The sequence below is a fragment of the Curcuma longa genome, chromosome 21 (genome assembly GCF_044706935.1).
Source record: "Curcuma longa cultivar G26 ecotype Majalengka, Jawa Barat chromosome 21, ITB_CL_G26_1.1, whole genome shotgun sequence".
Lineage (NCBI taxonomy): Eukaryota > Viridiplantae > Streptophyta > Magnoliopsida > Zingiberales > Zingiberaceae > Curcuma > Curcuma longa.
The window spans coordinates 8,213,762-8,230,742 of record NC_133881.1 but is presented as its reverse complement, the minus strand read 5'-3'; the positions used below and the strand labels follow the sequence as shown (position 1 = coordinate 8,230,742).

The following is a 16,981-nucleotide window of genomic DNA, read 5'->3' as shown; positions in this document are numbered from 1 at the left end:
ATTTTGAGCTAGTTTTGGGTGGGGTTTGTATTGCATTTGCATTTCAAAAATGCATTTGAAGATTAAGCTTTGTGCTAAAGTACATTGTGGGAAGTGATTTAGTGTTCTCAGTGGTTGGTAATCAAAATATCAAAATTTCTTTATAAAGCAATTTTACAAACTATAGTATTTGGAATCCGTATGTCAGGAAAGCACTTATTAATTCAAGCATAACAATCAAAACTTAACATAAATGATATATTGGCATCTCATGATTTTTTTTCTTTTTATTATTGACATATAATATAATATGTGTGTTATAACTAGATTCAAATATAAATATCTTTGTGATTGATTTATTATTTAATCATCATATTCATTGTATTGTATTAAAATTCTAAGTTGTTGGTCAGTACTATTTACTTATCCGTCATATTTTTAGCAAGATCATTTGTTAAAAATATTCATTTTCAATATAAATTTTAAGATTTTTAACATATGTTGTTTATTCAATAGATTAATTATTTTTTAATATATTTGTATTCCTTTATTATCTTAATCTATCATGATGACTAAATTAATTGTAATGATAGTATTTAATTATTTAAATTATTATTTCAATAATTTACTCTTATGCTATTAAATATCAAATGATGAAGATTTTAATTTTTAAAAAGGTCAAATAATTTCTACTCGAATTCTTCTAACATCAATTACCATATTACTAACATATAAATATTAATCTAATTTTTTGTATCTGATAAAATATGGTCTAAACATTAATTTTAAAATATATATTATGTTACAATACATGGTGAATTTAAATTAATATTTTTAACAATATCAACATTTAAATATTTTAATTATTTATCTATTTTTATTGATTTGTTGAAGAATCTAAAAACTGCTTGAGCAAGCAGCTTTCAGAAGCACTCTCCTAGTTACAATGGAAAATACTGCTTTGAGTTACTTTGAATATGGGTTCACCAAACACCTTAATTAACTCCCTTAAATACTTTGGCCCTCAAATGTGCTCTGGAAAAGCAAACCTAGCCTCAGTATACTAGAAGTCAGGAATATTCAATGGGAAACAGGTTTCAACTCATAATTACAGATTTAGAAATGTGGCTAATTTGGTTAAAAACATCAAGTTTCATTCTTGAAAATTGCCATTTGCAAAGAATAGCATAGCTATTAACCCATCCAAGGAAAACTGGTAATCAAAGCAAACAGCAGAAGAGAATCTTATACGAGCTCAAACCTGAGGAAGAGCTTTAACACAGCTACGGTATGTATAAAGCAAAGATGTCATCTCCCTCCCTTCATGGATCAAGGTATTCTGCAAAATTATCCAAGATTGCATACTTGAATAAAAGGGCATCACAAATCCTAATTCACATGAGAAAAGACCCAAAAATGTACATTAACATCAGATAGAAGGAAAAATCATAAGGTATAGTACCAATCTGCAAGACTAGTTAGAAGATGCTAAATGATAGCATGACAAAATAGCAAACATTGTTATCAACTTTTAGAGAAAAATTCCAAATATTGTATGTCATGGACAAAGTCCTACAATTGTAGCTACTATAAGAACTTTAAATTCATTGCAAATTTTACAATGTAAGGCTTGTGCATAGCCAATTTTCTGAGAGCTAAAATTTTAAAAGTAAAATCAAAATATAGTCAAATTATCAAGATTCCTAGAAGACATATTTTCTGTACTAAGTTTGATATGATGGCATAATCCAAAAAGATTAGGATTTTAGGAAAGGTTGATCAATGCTCATATTCTTAAATAAGCAAAGCTACATGAAATGATTTTACTTAAATAAGTCTTCAACTATTGGTAGCATTAAATACCACCAATTTTTCGAGTATAAAAATCTTATTTTTCTAAAATTTTGAACCAAATAAATAACTTAAACCAAACCGTTAAAAATGGAATTTGAGCTTTGAGTTGAAGTCAATTGGATTCAAATTAAACCCGTCAGATAGGGAATTTTCGAAGAATTAGGATTTCTCTCTCCTCTCGTTTTCTCCCCTCATGTTTTCTCCCACCTGAACCTCACCGAAACCCACCACCTCCTCCTCCTTGTCCAAGTGTCAACCCCCCATCTCTTCCTCCTATCTCCTCCTTAATCTCTTCCTCCTATCTCCTCCTTATTCCTTCCCTTCCTCTTCTTCCAGCACCAAACCAGACCAAGGTTCTGCAGCAGCTGCCCTTCCTTCTTTTTTCCTCTTCTTCTAGCAGCAAGCACCCCTTTCTCCTTCCATCCTTGCTGTTTTCCAGCATCTTCCAAGTAGCAGTTATTCTTCTTCTGTTGTTTTTCCCCTAACCAGCAGCAGCATCTTTGCTGCCTTCTTCCAGCTGCTGGCAGCCTTCTTCTTCCTCCAGCCAACATCAAGTCCGGCATCTTCCCAGCAGCAGGTTTGTTCCTTTCCTTCCAGCCAAGATCAGCAGTTTCTTCTTCTTCTTCTGGCCAACAGCAACAGTTCTTTTTGTTTTCATTTTTCCAGCAACAGGCCAGCAGCCCTACTCTTCTCTTCCAACCAACAGCAACTCCTCTCTTCGATCGCTCAGTGCCGCTGCCACAGTTGCAACCACCTCCACCGTCGCTCAAGCCGGAACCAAAGGCAAGAGCCGCCACCACTCCTTTTTGCCTCCTTGCTGTTCACCACCAAAACCAAGAGGAAAAGCCAAGCTGGCTACTTGACTTTCCTCATTTTTGAGTCTCCGTTCAACAAGATTATCATCCCACGGCAGCTAGTTAAAGGTAAAAATTAGTGATAAATTTGTATGATTGATATTGGAGAAATAATTGATTAATTTGGACTAATTACGATTTGTTGTGTGCGTTCGATTGGCTAGAGCGGTCTATATTGATGAAGCATCTACCTTGTTTTACCGATTAAACAAAAAGTAAATAAATTATTTTATGTATTACATTCCGTTTTAATTTGGTGTATCTAAATAAAATAGGAAATAGAATTATTCTTCTATAGTGATAGGTATTGTGTAGAAATTAGGAATACATCAAGGTAGCAAAATTAAGCTTTGATCAAACCACTTTAAATTTTAGTAAATTTTATGTTTTCATATTATTATCATTATTGGATATTTATTTTGAGTTTTAAGTTATCTTCAAATTGTATGGTAAATAAGGATTTGAGTGTAGCACGTTGATTACACATGCTCGAAGTTTTTTGTTGTGCATGAAAGTGGATAAAATCCATCTTTAACTTTCATATATATTTCCTTGTATATGAATAAATAAATAAAATTAGATTATATATGTTTGTATAACTACTTTCGAAAAGGAGGATTAAAATAATATGTAAAAATAGTGAAATGGGTTTTAAAATAATTAAATCGGTAGGGATAAATAATTGATATTTTTTTCATATTCAAATAAGAGTTTCATGTGGGACCTTCCATGCTATTTGATGACCCAGATGTAAATACTTGTACTTTTATATTGTATAACTCTTATCTACAGACCTTATGATGACATATATTAAATTAATATAATTTATGCTAAAAGGTTGATTTAGATTAGTCATTCAGACTAATCGGTAAAATGTAAACCCATAATAGAATAATTATGGTAAAATCAATCAAGACTAAATAATAAAAATGTGAAACGAAGTAAAGAAATACTAAAAGTGAAAACTTTGGACATAGAGTACTACTCTGACTAACTACAAGAGGATGTAGTAGCTAAGGGTTGCCCGCAATAAGTAATTACAAAAGCACTACATTATTGTAAACCGCAATAAGTATATTGATTGTCTTTTATTTGAAATATGAAACATAACAACACTTAATAGCAAAGCAATAGAGGTAGCAGATAAGATGATTAAGAAAAGAATTAATATTTTGTATTTATAAAAAACAAGATGAGTAGAAGAGAAGACAAAAATGAGTAGAAGATATAATGATACAAAACTTAAGTTTTAAATTAAGATATACATGAAAGAGTAAAACAAAAAAGTATGAATTATCGTAGATAGTTCGTTAAAGGACAAAATAGTAAAAGTAATTGGAAATGGAAGTAAGATTATATCTCTTAAGATAGTGGTAGCAAAAGAAGCTAATAATGTAATAACCATATATGCACCTCAAATAAGATTAAGTGAAGACATCAAATATAGGTTTAAAAGACCTAGATGAGATAGTATAAAAAATTCCAACAAATAAGATGATTTTAATAAGAAAAGATCTAAATTGGCACGTAGAGTAAGAAATGAGAAATATGATAGGGTGCATAAGCTATGGTTTTGAAATAAAAAATGAAGATGGAAAAGTCATATTGAATTTTGCGATAACATATGAACTTATAATAGTTAATACATTCTTCAAGAAAAGAGAAAAACACCTAATTACGTTTAAAAGTGAGAACAAAGTCTCATATTCACTTTATTATAGTCAAGAATAGGGGATAGAAACATTTATAAAGATTGCAAGATAACGTGGAGAAAACTTAACCACCCAACATTAGTTAGTAGTGTTAGATACGTACCTCAAGTATAATATCAATAAAAGAAAAACATGCATAGCGCTTAGAATCAAGTAGTGAAAGTTAAAGGGATAAGAAACAAAGTATTTTTAAGGAGAGGATGGGAATATAAGTATTAAGAGAAATATATGGCAATTCAAATACGACATAGGATAAGATAGCATAAAATGTGAAAATAGTAGCCAAGAGCATCCTCAATGAGTCAAGAAGGCTACCATCAAATAAAAAATCTTGATAGTAGAATAAGGAACTACAAGAGAAAGTGACGTCACTGCACACTTGTAAGAATGAAAAATACTTTAAAAAGTATGCAATAGCTATGAAAAAATCATAAATGAATCTTTTCAACACTTGTATCAACAGCTTGATACAAAAGAAGGGGAGAGAGATATATCTATAGAATAGCAAAAGAGAAAAAAAAATAAGAGATCTTATCCAAATATGATGCATTAAAAATGAATCCAATAGAGTACTAATGAAGGATGAGGAAATAAAAATGTGGTAGAAGAGGTATTTTCATCAACTTTTAAATGAAGGTTTAGATGACCAAATTAACTTCAAAAATTTTAATAGGTTAAAGAAATATAAATTTTTAAATTATTATCAGAGAATTCAAATTTTAGAAGTAGAATACGCTTTAAATGGAATGCAAAATGAAAAAAGAGTTTAGCCAGAAAATATTCCAATAAATGTATGAAAGTACTTAAGGAAGTAGGGTATTAAATAGCTTACGAAGTTATTCAATCTGATATTTAAAAAAATGTCTAATTACTAGAGGGTAAATATTCTAATCCCTCCATATAAATAAAAAAAGGCGTACAAAATTGTATCAATTATAGGGGTATTAAATTAATGAGTTATACCATGAAACTTTGAAAAGAAAAAAATTAATGAGACCGATGTGATCAGAAAACAATTTTGAAACAGGCCTAAAAGTTCGACAATAGAAGTTATACATCTTCTCGTGAAAAAAAAAACAAGAAAGAGTTACACCTGGTATTTGTTGACTAAGTAAAAACTTATAAGAGAGTTTCGAGGAAAATTATATTGAGAATTCTAAAAAAGAAAGGTGTTAGCATAGCGTATATTGAAATAATTAAGCATATATATAAGGATGTAATAACAAAAGTAAAGACTCTAAATGGATTAATAAAAGTGTCTCCTATATAAAGATAGGGTAATAAAGGGATCTGCTCTAAGTCTAGATTATTTTACACTAATCATGGATGAAATCACTAAACATACTATGATACATTTTATTTGCAAATGATATTATTTTGGTCAATAAAACACATGAAGGAATAAATGTCACACTCGAATCGTAATGAGAAATATTACTAGTAAAAGATTTAAGCTATGTAAAGATAGAATATATAAAATTAAGTTTAGTAAATAGGAAATGACAAATTACCTCTAATTGAAACCTTAAGTATTTAAAATCATTTTTTACAAAAGGATAGAGGCATTGATGAAGATGTTTTATATAGAATACAAGTAGGATGGTTGAAATGAAGGAGAGTTTCAATTGTTCTTTGTGATCATAAGATACATCTAAAGCTTAAAGGAAAGTTTTACAAAACCACGGCTAGAACTGCTATGTTTTATAGAGCTGAATTTTAGGCTATGAATCAAGCACACGAATATAAGATGAGAGTCGCAGAGATGAAAGTGATAAAGTGATTGTGCGGATAAACAAAGATGGACGAGATAAAAAATGAAAACATTAAAAAAAGTTAGGATCGCACCTATTAAAGAAAAGCTCCAAGAGGCACAGTGATGTGAGACTACGATAAATGCATAATAATCAAAGAAGAGAAAGATCAAAGAAGGGTTAATTAGCTACGATTAAATAGGATAAAATTCATTTAAATATAGATAAGGATATAGTATTGGATCAAATCCAATAGTATAAAAGGATTTATATAATCGACACCACTTAGTGGGATAAAGGCTTAATTGTTGTTATATATATAATTTGTTATTGTTTTTGTATATAAAATTTAAACTTGCTTGATTTCTTGACCGCTTAAATAAGATTAAATTCATATATACACATGACACATCTTTTCTAATTACCCACTTAACAAATTTGTATTTATTGTCTCTTTTTATTTAGCCTCCAATTTTATAGGCAAATGCATCTTTTTGATACCATAATCAATTTCAACTTAATCATAGAATTGCTTAGAGATCTCAACCTGATAAGTCTTGATTTTTGTTTTGTTATATTGTTGTTTTGTTCATATAATATTTTTATCTGTACAGTTTGTCATTGTACTTGTAGAAAAAAATATTTATAAAAAGTTTCTTAAATTTCTTAATTACTTTGAGTTACTACATGATTGGTTGGCTCTTGATTTTTTTTTATCACACCATCACCAAGTAGGGGGCCCTCAGGTAAGTAAGAATTATAGCCTTGAGGCGTGACAACTAGTGCAGAACTTTCATCTTTAATAAATGTTATGATTGGATTAGGTGACAACTTATACAAAAATTTAGATAATTAAGAAATATAAAATGTAAATGCTTGTATTCTTTCCGATATAGAAGATTTAGATGATCAAATGATGATTTTTAGGTGGGGAAAATATTAGGATCTCATATTGTGCTGAGCGAAACTATTAAAATATATCATTCTGATAAATCATCAAAACTCGATATCACTCAGCACTAAGATTCAAAATCTCAAACTGTGTCATAGTTTCGATCTTTAACGGAAAGATATTGTTCCAATATCATACTAACGCTCCAATGGATAGTGTTGATTGGAGATTGGAGATTGGAGGTAAAGAATGAAGAAAATGAAGCAAAGGAAGGAGACATTGAATGTGCTAATTGGTATCGAGTTTTGATAATTTATCAGAATAATATATTTCAACAGCTTCGCCCTACATGGTATAAGATTTAAAACCATGTTCAATACAGATAATGTCTCATTCCTTCTTTAACTCATCTATTACCAACATAATGCATCAAAACATCAACACAATACTGAAATAATATCATTCCCGTCAAAGACCGAAACTTTGAAACGACTCAAAATTTTGAACCTTGACCCTACATATGCAATTGTCTATCTACTTAGAAATCCCTATATATTGACCAAAATTTAAATTTAAAGATTCAATTCGAAAGAAACAAGATCATTTTAGTAACATGTCAAAATATTTACAAATGGTGTGAAAGTGTTGACACATGGTACCAATGGTGAATTAGTATGAAAGGAGAAAGGACATGAAGAAGAAGAAGAAAAGGAAAAAAACAAGAAGAGGAAGCTCTACATACCTAGCAAAGCTATAGTGTGGCTTCTTCCTCAATTAACAGAAGCTATTCAAGAATTTAGCCGTTATGAAATTGTTCACTAGTTAAAGAAACCCCTTATAGAGTTGGAAGAAGCCCCTTCACTTGCATGAAGATGTTCACAAGTTGAGCGGAGTTGTTTAAGTCATCAAAGAGGAGAAATTGTTCTAATTCTCTCGCTCGCAAATGAGGTTCATAAGATGCATACACATCATGGAAGAAAACTCTTGTCTTATCTCAACATATGTCAATTAACAAACAGAATGAAATGTTTCATTCGTGCCAACCCACAGCACATAAAACGGGATATTTCCAACCATAATATTTACAACTACATCTTCAATGTTTCCACTTAAGTTGATTGAAAAAATTACAATATTACAAATAAATTTCATTCTTGAATATTTCAATGATTTGTCAACAAATTTAATAATTGCTCATTAACCTAATAAATGAATTGATAATATCCTTGGATTGTACAAGTGACAAACAATTTTTATATGTTTTACACTTTGAACAAATGTTGGATTTAAAGTAATTTCAATATAAACCTAACTATAAGAATATAATATCATTTACTCAATGGAAGAATTACTCAAGTTGAATTTTCAATAGTTTAAACTAGATAAATTCACATATAGCATTATAGCCTTGTATTTTGCCTTTGCACTATCCTAGATTATAATGATATCCCTAGAAGAAGACAATGGACTATTATGGATCACCTATAGGAAAACCTAACAAATTTGCATCCATGTAACCTATAATCCGAAAATAGACATAGTTACAATATGAGAGGCGTTATTGATGTACCATAAAGAGTTATCTCTTAAAGATCATGGCATAAAGCCTAAGGAATGACCAATTACACTCGTACCAAATGAGATGTCAGCTCTACCAATTGTCTACTCATTCAATTTCCCAACTAACCTCAAGTACTTCCTAAAATTAGACAGTAAATCCCAATCCCTATATGATCCATGGGAGTGTCGTTGACTTGGTTACTAATATACTAGCCCCTGAGCATTATCAAGTACACATCTATTTTCATATTAGAGAATTGGGATGAAGCTAATGGTGAATAAGATAACTATCTAAAAGAGAATAGAGATCTATTTAACATTGACAAGGTGGAATTTTTTATTACTTGAACAATAATCAATCCATTGAAACAATACTACTATTATAAAAAATCAACTTAAACAAACTAGGAAATACATGTCAAAATTAAGAAAGATTATAACTCAATTGAACTCTAACTAAATTAAAAGATACACATTGAACCCCTTACAAATTAAAAGATACTAAGGTACATGATACTCAAAATAAAGCATTTGCCAATCAAATCAATATAACAATTTGAAAATTAAATTGATTCTTTTTCCTTGTTTGCATTAGCTGGCCGAAGATCATGACTTTTAAGGATATTACTGGGCATGTGATGGTTTGCACCATGAATGCCTATCCAAAGATCATGTGACTTCTAGAAACTATAGGCATGAGATAGTTAACTTGCCAATACATATCTAGGGGATCACATGATATTAGTGAGAATCTGGGCATTGACTTTGCCCATATTAACTTTAAAAATGTGTCTCTTTTATTCTTAATTTCTTCATGAAAATACAATACTCATGAAAAGTATAGATGTCATATAAATCAAGAGTATTTAGCAGGGTATTAATTTCAAGGAAGCCAAGCATAGACATAAAATGATGAACTAGTCTAGGGGAAAAAAAAAGGAACTGGCCATAATAAGTTCAATTCAGTAACAAGGGTAAAAGAAAAAAAATGTCGACAAACAAAACAGTAATGGTAATAGCTATGAAGAAAATAATCATCTTATGCACTTCAGTAACAATAAAGATATCATACCAATTGGTTAACCGCCTTCGTATCTTCTGCAAGAGAGAGACGGTACGCAGCAACATCGCCAAATTCTACATTATATAAATAGGAGTTCATATCTAAGTGACTAAAGAAAATAGGAAGCATAAACAATAATAAGGCATAGGCATAGCATTTGATGCCCCTCCATATCCTAAAGAAGATCTATGATCAAAATTACATCTTAAGGTTGCTCAAAATTTTAATCTTGATAATGCCATTGTGACATTTTAACCACTATAAAATTAAAAACATGTAAGTAGAGAAGTTGCTTGCAAAGATCTAAATTGATAGAATTAAATGAATGCTCAATCCCAACCCGATACTTGCATATCCACTTAAACAAAAATTTAAACAACAATTCATTCATTGGACATTTGCTTAAATTCAATGTTAGCTGACAACCTAACGCAACCCTTACCCTTTTTCATCCAGGCTTGGGACCGGCATCGGCGAGTTTAAATAAAAATTAAAACAATAAAATGAAAATTAAACCCTTGCCTAATCGCACCATGCTTCTTCTCTTCTTTGCTCTTCTCTCAAGATTCAACCATTTCACTACCTCTCTATGACCGCATCATCCACTAAAGTAAGTTGAATTTCCCAAACCACTCCATCCCCTCGAAAAAAATAAGTCATCGCCACCTATCCCCAATAACCTTGTTATAGCTGCCAAATTTATTTTCTTTTCTATGATAAATAAATAAATTGAGTTAATTGAGACTATTTATTTATATTGATTGAGTTTTTCCTTATGTAATTCAATTAAGAAGCCCCTTTGAGATGAGTAAAGATCAAATTCTGAGTAAAGGATAATTTGATTGTAAAACAGACATGGTTAAAATCATGTTTAAAACAAACTTGATTAGAATGTCTTTGACTTAACCAAGATGAATGCAAATTTAAATATAGGTTTGGTTCAATTGTAAATCTTGGGTTATCTCTATATAAGAAAGGAGAACCTAGATTTAAATATAAGTTTGGTTCAATTGTAAATCTTGGGTTATCTCTATATAAGAAAGGAGAAACCCCACTCTTTTTATAACCCTAACTGCCCACCTCCCTGCATTTACAAAGTGTGTCACCCCCTTTCCAAGGTGTGTCAACCCCTTCACCTCCTCTCTTTGATGTTTTTCCCCTACAACAAGTCACTGACGCACCTTCCACCCTAGGCGCCCCTTCCCATCAACCCCTCACACCCTCAATGACTTCTTCCTTACTACAAGGCTGGACAGGAGAACAATGATGAACACCTCGCACAAGTTTTTTAACTACGTGTATTAGCGAGCAATGTGCTTTCCACATGTTGCTATGTATCATAATCTAGTGATGACTTTTCAAACGGTGACTAGTATAGAAATCACACAAGATACAATATCCTTTTTACCTTGTTGCATTGTGCATGTTAGGATTTTTTGTTGAGTCTAGCACCCTTGTCATTTCCAGCATCTCATAGTCCCAAAAGAGGTAATGCAACGCTCTTTTATCATCTATTGAGGTAATTGAGTCATTAAGTCTAAATGTTTAAAGTCTAACCAAGTTCTCCTTCTGAAAATTAGTTTTAGGTAGTTTCAAAGACTAACCAACTACTCCTTCCTAGGATTAGTTTTGAGTAGTTTCATACTCTTATATGATACCCCATGAGGACCTATATTGATACCTCACATGAGGACCTATATTGATACCATAATGGCTCTAATTGAAAATGAGATACTACAGTAACAAATGACAGTAACATAGTCTAAACAAGAAACCTTTCAAATCATCAGATCGCCTAGGGCAATCCTCTAAATAATGAGTTAAGAAAATAACTTTATTAAAATTCTACAAAAAAAAAAAAAAGCGAGGAGAAACTAAACAACATGAAGAGTTAGCCCTGAGAAATTTAAGTGGAGAATGAGTATAAGGAGAATAAATATGAATCATGCAAGCTTCTAAGTCATGACAACAACCACCTTATGCAAATATATTAGTGGGCTCACATGCTTGAGTACAATATCAGTCATCTTCAGCACGCATATTATGCAATCGAGAGCACAATATGAGATGATATATATGGTATTGGAGGTAAAGAATACAAAGGCAACAAGATAATGTAAAAAAGCGAACTATGATTACGAGTTGCAAAAAATTTGTTTTTTCGTTTCGACGCAATAGTTAAAAAGAGAGTAATTGAAGACAAATAATGAGTATGCATTTATTTGCTAATCTGAGGTATCAATTGATTCTTTCATGTAAACATATTATATCATACACAGTCTTTCTTTTACCATTATTCAATAAGTGTATGGTTACATGTACTTACCCCCACCTTTACTCTTCAAATGTGGAGGGAGGGAGATACAAAACCAGAGGACTGAATGAAGTTACCAAAGTTGCTCAAATTTATGCGTTTAACTTATGACAATTTTAGTTATTTTTCTACTTTATTTTTTTTCATGTATTGTTATTCAAATTTTGTATATGTATAATTACATCATATTATGTAGCATTTGTTCTCATATATTTGTTACAATTTATTTATGAGTTTGAATATTTTTATCTGGTTGGTTATTCAATGTGCAGTATTGTGTCATTTTGTGTTATGGATTTTATGGATTCAATGCACATTTGTTCTCATATATTTGTTACAATTTATTTATGAGTTTGAATATTTTTATCTGGTTGGTTATTCAATGTGCAGTATCATGGAAGAGTAATGTTATTTTAAATAACATGGTATCAGAGCCATAATTAGGGTTCGTTTGGTCTGCCCTTGTTGATTGCGAGTTGGCCGTCGATTCTGATTGCGTTTTCTGAGCGCGCCTGCTCCAACCGTCAAAGAAAGGGAAAGCTCCCCGACGCTGCGTTCCTTCCCTTCCCGGTCAATTGAGAATTGTGTTCTCAAGTAGGCAAATGCACCCGCAGCTTGTTGTCGGAGTGCGGTGGAAAACCCTAGCTGAGCTTCCCTCTCCTTCACGAGCATGGCAACCATCTCCTTCCCGAAGGGCACGACTCTATTCTTCTTCCGCGCGGCGTCATCCGCTGTTTTTCATCCGCTCAAACGTCGCCAGTAGGATGGAGGAGAGGCTGGCCGCGATGACGAACAGGAAGGAAAAACCCTAGAAGCCAAAATCGTGATTTTATGCCGCGTCTTCTTCCTCCCTCGTCACGCGCCTCCCCTCGACGTCCCTGATTCGCAGCATCCGCCGAGCGTAGCATTGCTGCCCGCGAACACAGCCGACCACCCGTTTTCTCTCTGTTTTTGTCGTGCAGCATCCACGTTTGCTTCTGGCGCTCTACTTCTTCAAGTTTCTTCCCGAGCCGATGTCGGGTTCCTCTGGTTTTAGATATTTCTCGACGATCCTGCCGTTTTTTTCCCTGTGCTTCATCTCTATCAGGTCACAGCAGTAAGGTAGATCCTCTTGGCTTCTTCTGTCATTTTGTTCGTGAGAAAATTCAACATTCTCATATATTTGTTACAATTTATTTATGAGTTTAAATATTTTTATCTGGTTGGTTATTCAATGTGCAATATTGTGTCATTTTGTGTTATGGATTTTATGGATTCAATGCACATTGGTATTTTTATTATTATTGATAGGTTTACTATTTTGTACATATAAAAAATATATATAAAAACAAAGTTTTGTAGCACGATGAACATAAGACAATATCTCATTCATGTTAGATGATGTCAATTAAGCCACTTTATTAACACACCAAACACATTGAGATTACCAACACTTGATTCATGATGTCATTATGTCCAAGAAGATTAGCATACCATATACCTTAAAAGTGGGGGCAAAAAACCTTTAATATACCTGACCTTATCTAGAAAGTTGAATTGAACGAACTCAAAAATTTGGACTTTTCAAATTCCATGTCAGTTTCAGGCATATAATAAGTTGTGATTTAGGTCAAGGTTGAGTTTTCAAAACCCCAACCCAAACCTCTTAATTAACCTATAGACTATAAAGTTATATTACAGTCATAAATAATTAATTCATATGTCATAACCCCATTTTCTTAGTTAATTAATCCTAAATCTAAATATCTAATTACTACATGCATTACTCATAAATATTCAGCTCATGATTTTTCACCTTGTTTTTGATTCACTTATTCGTTTAATCATATCTATTCAATTTCCGAATCTCCTTACAGTCCTTTCCGACACCATGCTCCCAAAGAATAAGACCCTGACTTGTTATCTCAGTTGATGGAGTCACTCTCGACTCTCCCTACTCATGACTCCTTGACACCAGGCACCGTGCTCGTAAGAGACCGGACTCGAGTAGTAATTTCAACTCCTAGTGCCCAATTCACCATGTATATTCAACTCCCTAACGCCTAACACAGTAGCACCACATTCCCAGAGGCTGAGAACGAACTCATTCCTGGTGGTCTTGCTACTTTGTAGTTCTTCCTACTTGTTGATTCTTGGTGACAGCGCAGCATGTAGGATGGGTGGAGTTTCTGTTGCTTCAATCACTAGTAAACATCCATACAGCTTAGGCCCTGAATGGATCATCATCTTTCTATTCATATAATGGCTCTGATTTGACAATATTTGTTCAACTATTTGAATAACAATGGCCCATGCTGATGAAGATGCAGGAAAGTCTCACCCTCAACTTACTAGTCTCAGTGATAGATGTAGTGACTTGTTTAGTTTTAAAAGACTTGCTAGTCCTGATAGAGTAGTCCAGTATCCAATATTTCTATAAATGGTAATGTAAGGTACGTTTTGACAAACTTATGAGTTTGCATCAGAGATTAAAAAAATAGGCAATCAAATAATGGTGATCCTATACCTCCCAAAACATTGAAGATCACATCATACCAAAAAGGAAGCAACTGTGTTCACCTCATTCCTAGAGTGTGATTTAGCAGCTGATTTAACATTCAAATATCCAAAAAATTATCTAAGAGATACGATTGTAATTATCATGCTGAAACCTAGAAAAGACTAAAACCTGAAATAATCCGAAACAACTTGCAAAGGTAACCAAACCCAAAAAAAATAATTTTGAGTTTTTTCCTTAAATTCAAGTTTGGGTCTGAGTTCAGCGATTTTATTATGCCTGAACCTAGCCAAGTCAGGTTGAGTTTCTTTTTAAATCTAACCCAGACCCATGCTCACTGCTAATATACCTTTTCTAACGAATAAGTTGTTGACATTTTACCAAGTCTCTTTCAACAACCTGATATATGTTGGTAGGAAACAGAGTAACATTGCAGATATTGATGATCCAACTTGAGGAGCAGTTTGATAAAATAGAAATAAATAACTTAGTCATGACATCACCTAGTCTAATGGCCTTAGATAAATTACTTAACACTCAACTTGTAAATCCATATGTTGCTTTCCTATTTCTAAATACAATAATATGTTATCCAAGATTTAACTTCAAGTATCAAATCACCAGGACATATGCACTTTCAAATACTTACAAAATCACACAAGTAGTGGGTAAACAATCCTAAAGCCATTGGAAATTACAATAGAATACACAGGCCTTATATATGTTCAGTTGTCAGATAATATGATGGATAATATTTCACTTCTATAGATAAAATGTTAAAAAAAAAAGATTTTTGTACCAATAGGACTATTAGTGGCGCATCTTTCAGTAGATATAAGAATAGCTAGTCCTTGTACTTCAGGCTGCTCATCCTGTGAGAATCACTATTTCATTAGTACAATTTCTAAGTTCTAATCTGAAAGCAGCATGTACTGAAAATTTGTGCACTTAAGAATTCAAATGTTGCAAAATTGAAAAACTAGCGTTACTTGAATAATTATAAATTATTCAAGCTAGAAGCACTGGAGACTAATTTTGCCTAGGCCAAAAATAGCCAACTGCCGCGACATATTTCCTTTACTGTCGTTGTAATTCTCTGAACATTAAAACGGGAGTCTAATTGAGAACCGTCTATCAAGTAGTGAACTCTGTGCATCTTACAGAGACCCTCCAAGTGAGAAAGAGTGGTGGTGTGATGAAGTTCAGGAGGACTATCGTCACCAAATTGTGTTGAGCTATACACAAGGCTAAGGTGAAAACTAAAAAGAGAAACATGAGGGGAAATCCGAAAAAAAATTAAAAAGAAGAATTTTTAGATTATTTGTCCCCTAATCTGTTACATGGTGGAGAGAACAGAAGAAGACGACGAAGGGAAACCCAAAAAAAACCTACAACGAAACATTAACAAAAATGTGAAGGATCCCCAGGATAAAAATGGAAAAGAAATAGAAAGGACACCGAAAAGGAGATGAGCATTTTGTAAGCAATGAAGTAGATAAGGAACGAAGCTGGGATCTCGAAATACCTCCAAGGAGAAGGTTGAGAGAGCTGCAATGGCTTCTTCGACTGGAATCGCCATAGATCTCTTCCTCCTCCGACCTCTTCCCTTCCCTGTGGGAACTATGATCAGGAGATCGGGTTTTCGCAGCTGATAGTGGTGCGATGGGCGTGCTCCCAGGTCTTTATTTAAGAAATTTTTAATAAGAAAGTGCGCCGTGACGTAGACTATCGGAAAGAAAGTAGTAGACTTCAAGGAAAAGGATTATTTTGCTGTCCTATGTTGCCCCTCTCTCTCTCTCTCCTGTCAATTTGCCGAATTTCTGCACAGTTTGATGAGAAATCTCCAATTTCTGAGATATTATTAGATCACAAAATATTTTCAAATATCATTATTATCCTGCTAAATTTCATCACAGCTACTGAACTATTGCACAGTAAATGCCACCGATGCCTCATATGATAAACAATGGATTAATATTCACGATGTGAATGCTAATTATGATATATTATATGATATTTTTCTTCTGTGTGAGAAAAAATTTAAGACATTGATAGTAAAACGAGGAATTGTTCATGCTTCATCGATTTATTCGATGAATAAATTATATAGCTGAAAAAAAATTAATCTTTAGAATTAATTGAGTCTAAGACTTATATAATTGTCATCGATGATTAAATCGTCGATCAATTTGGTCAATGCCTGAACAACAAAGACAATTCGATTAATTAAATCAAACGAAGGGAAAAAGCTGAAAAGGAAAAAAAAAGTAATTGGGTGTTAAGAAAAAATCTAAAAATATAAACTTAAAATACCTATGTGAATTTTACAAATTAGAAATATATTTTAGTTAAAATATAAAATATAATTATGTGCCAAAATAGAGAAGTTAGCCCGTGATTTTTTAAATTATTATTGAGTTAAATATTAAATTTTTGTCTAATAAATTATTATAAGGGAAAAAAAATTAAATGAACATTTTAAATTATATAAATCACCAAAAGTGT

The 16,981-nt window shown here is 32.3% G+C and overlaps 1 protein-coding gene across 1 annotated transcript in view; it reads right to left on the bottom strand.

Annotated features, from left to right (window-relative positions):
- LOC141815415 (protein PIR) overlaps nucleotides 1-16,115 on the bottom strand; it is a 112,717-nt gene extending 96,602 nt beyond the window's left edge. The window contains exons 1-4 of the mRNA XM_074703366.1: nucleotides 16,002-16,115; nucleotides 15,276-15,348; nucleotides 9,675-9,739; nucleotides 1,241-1,318 (exon numbers count right to left, since the gene is read on the bottom strand). Coding sequence (XP_074559467.1) covers nucleotides 1,241-1,318; nucleotides 9,675-9,739; nucleotides 15,276-15,348; nucleotides 16,002-16,055 — 270 coding nt within the window. The 5' untranslated portion in view covers nucleotides 16,056-16,115. The remainder of the gene's footprint in view (nucleotides 1-1,240; nucleotides 1,319-9,674; nucleotides 9,740-15,275; nucleotides 15,349-16,001) is intronic.
- Between the last annotated feature and the right edge of the window lie 866 nt (nucleotides 16,116-16,981).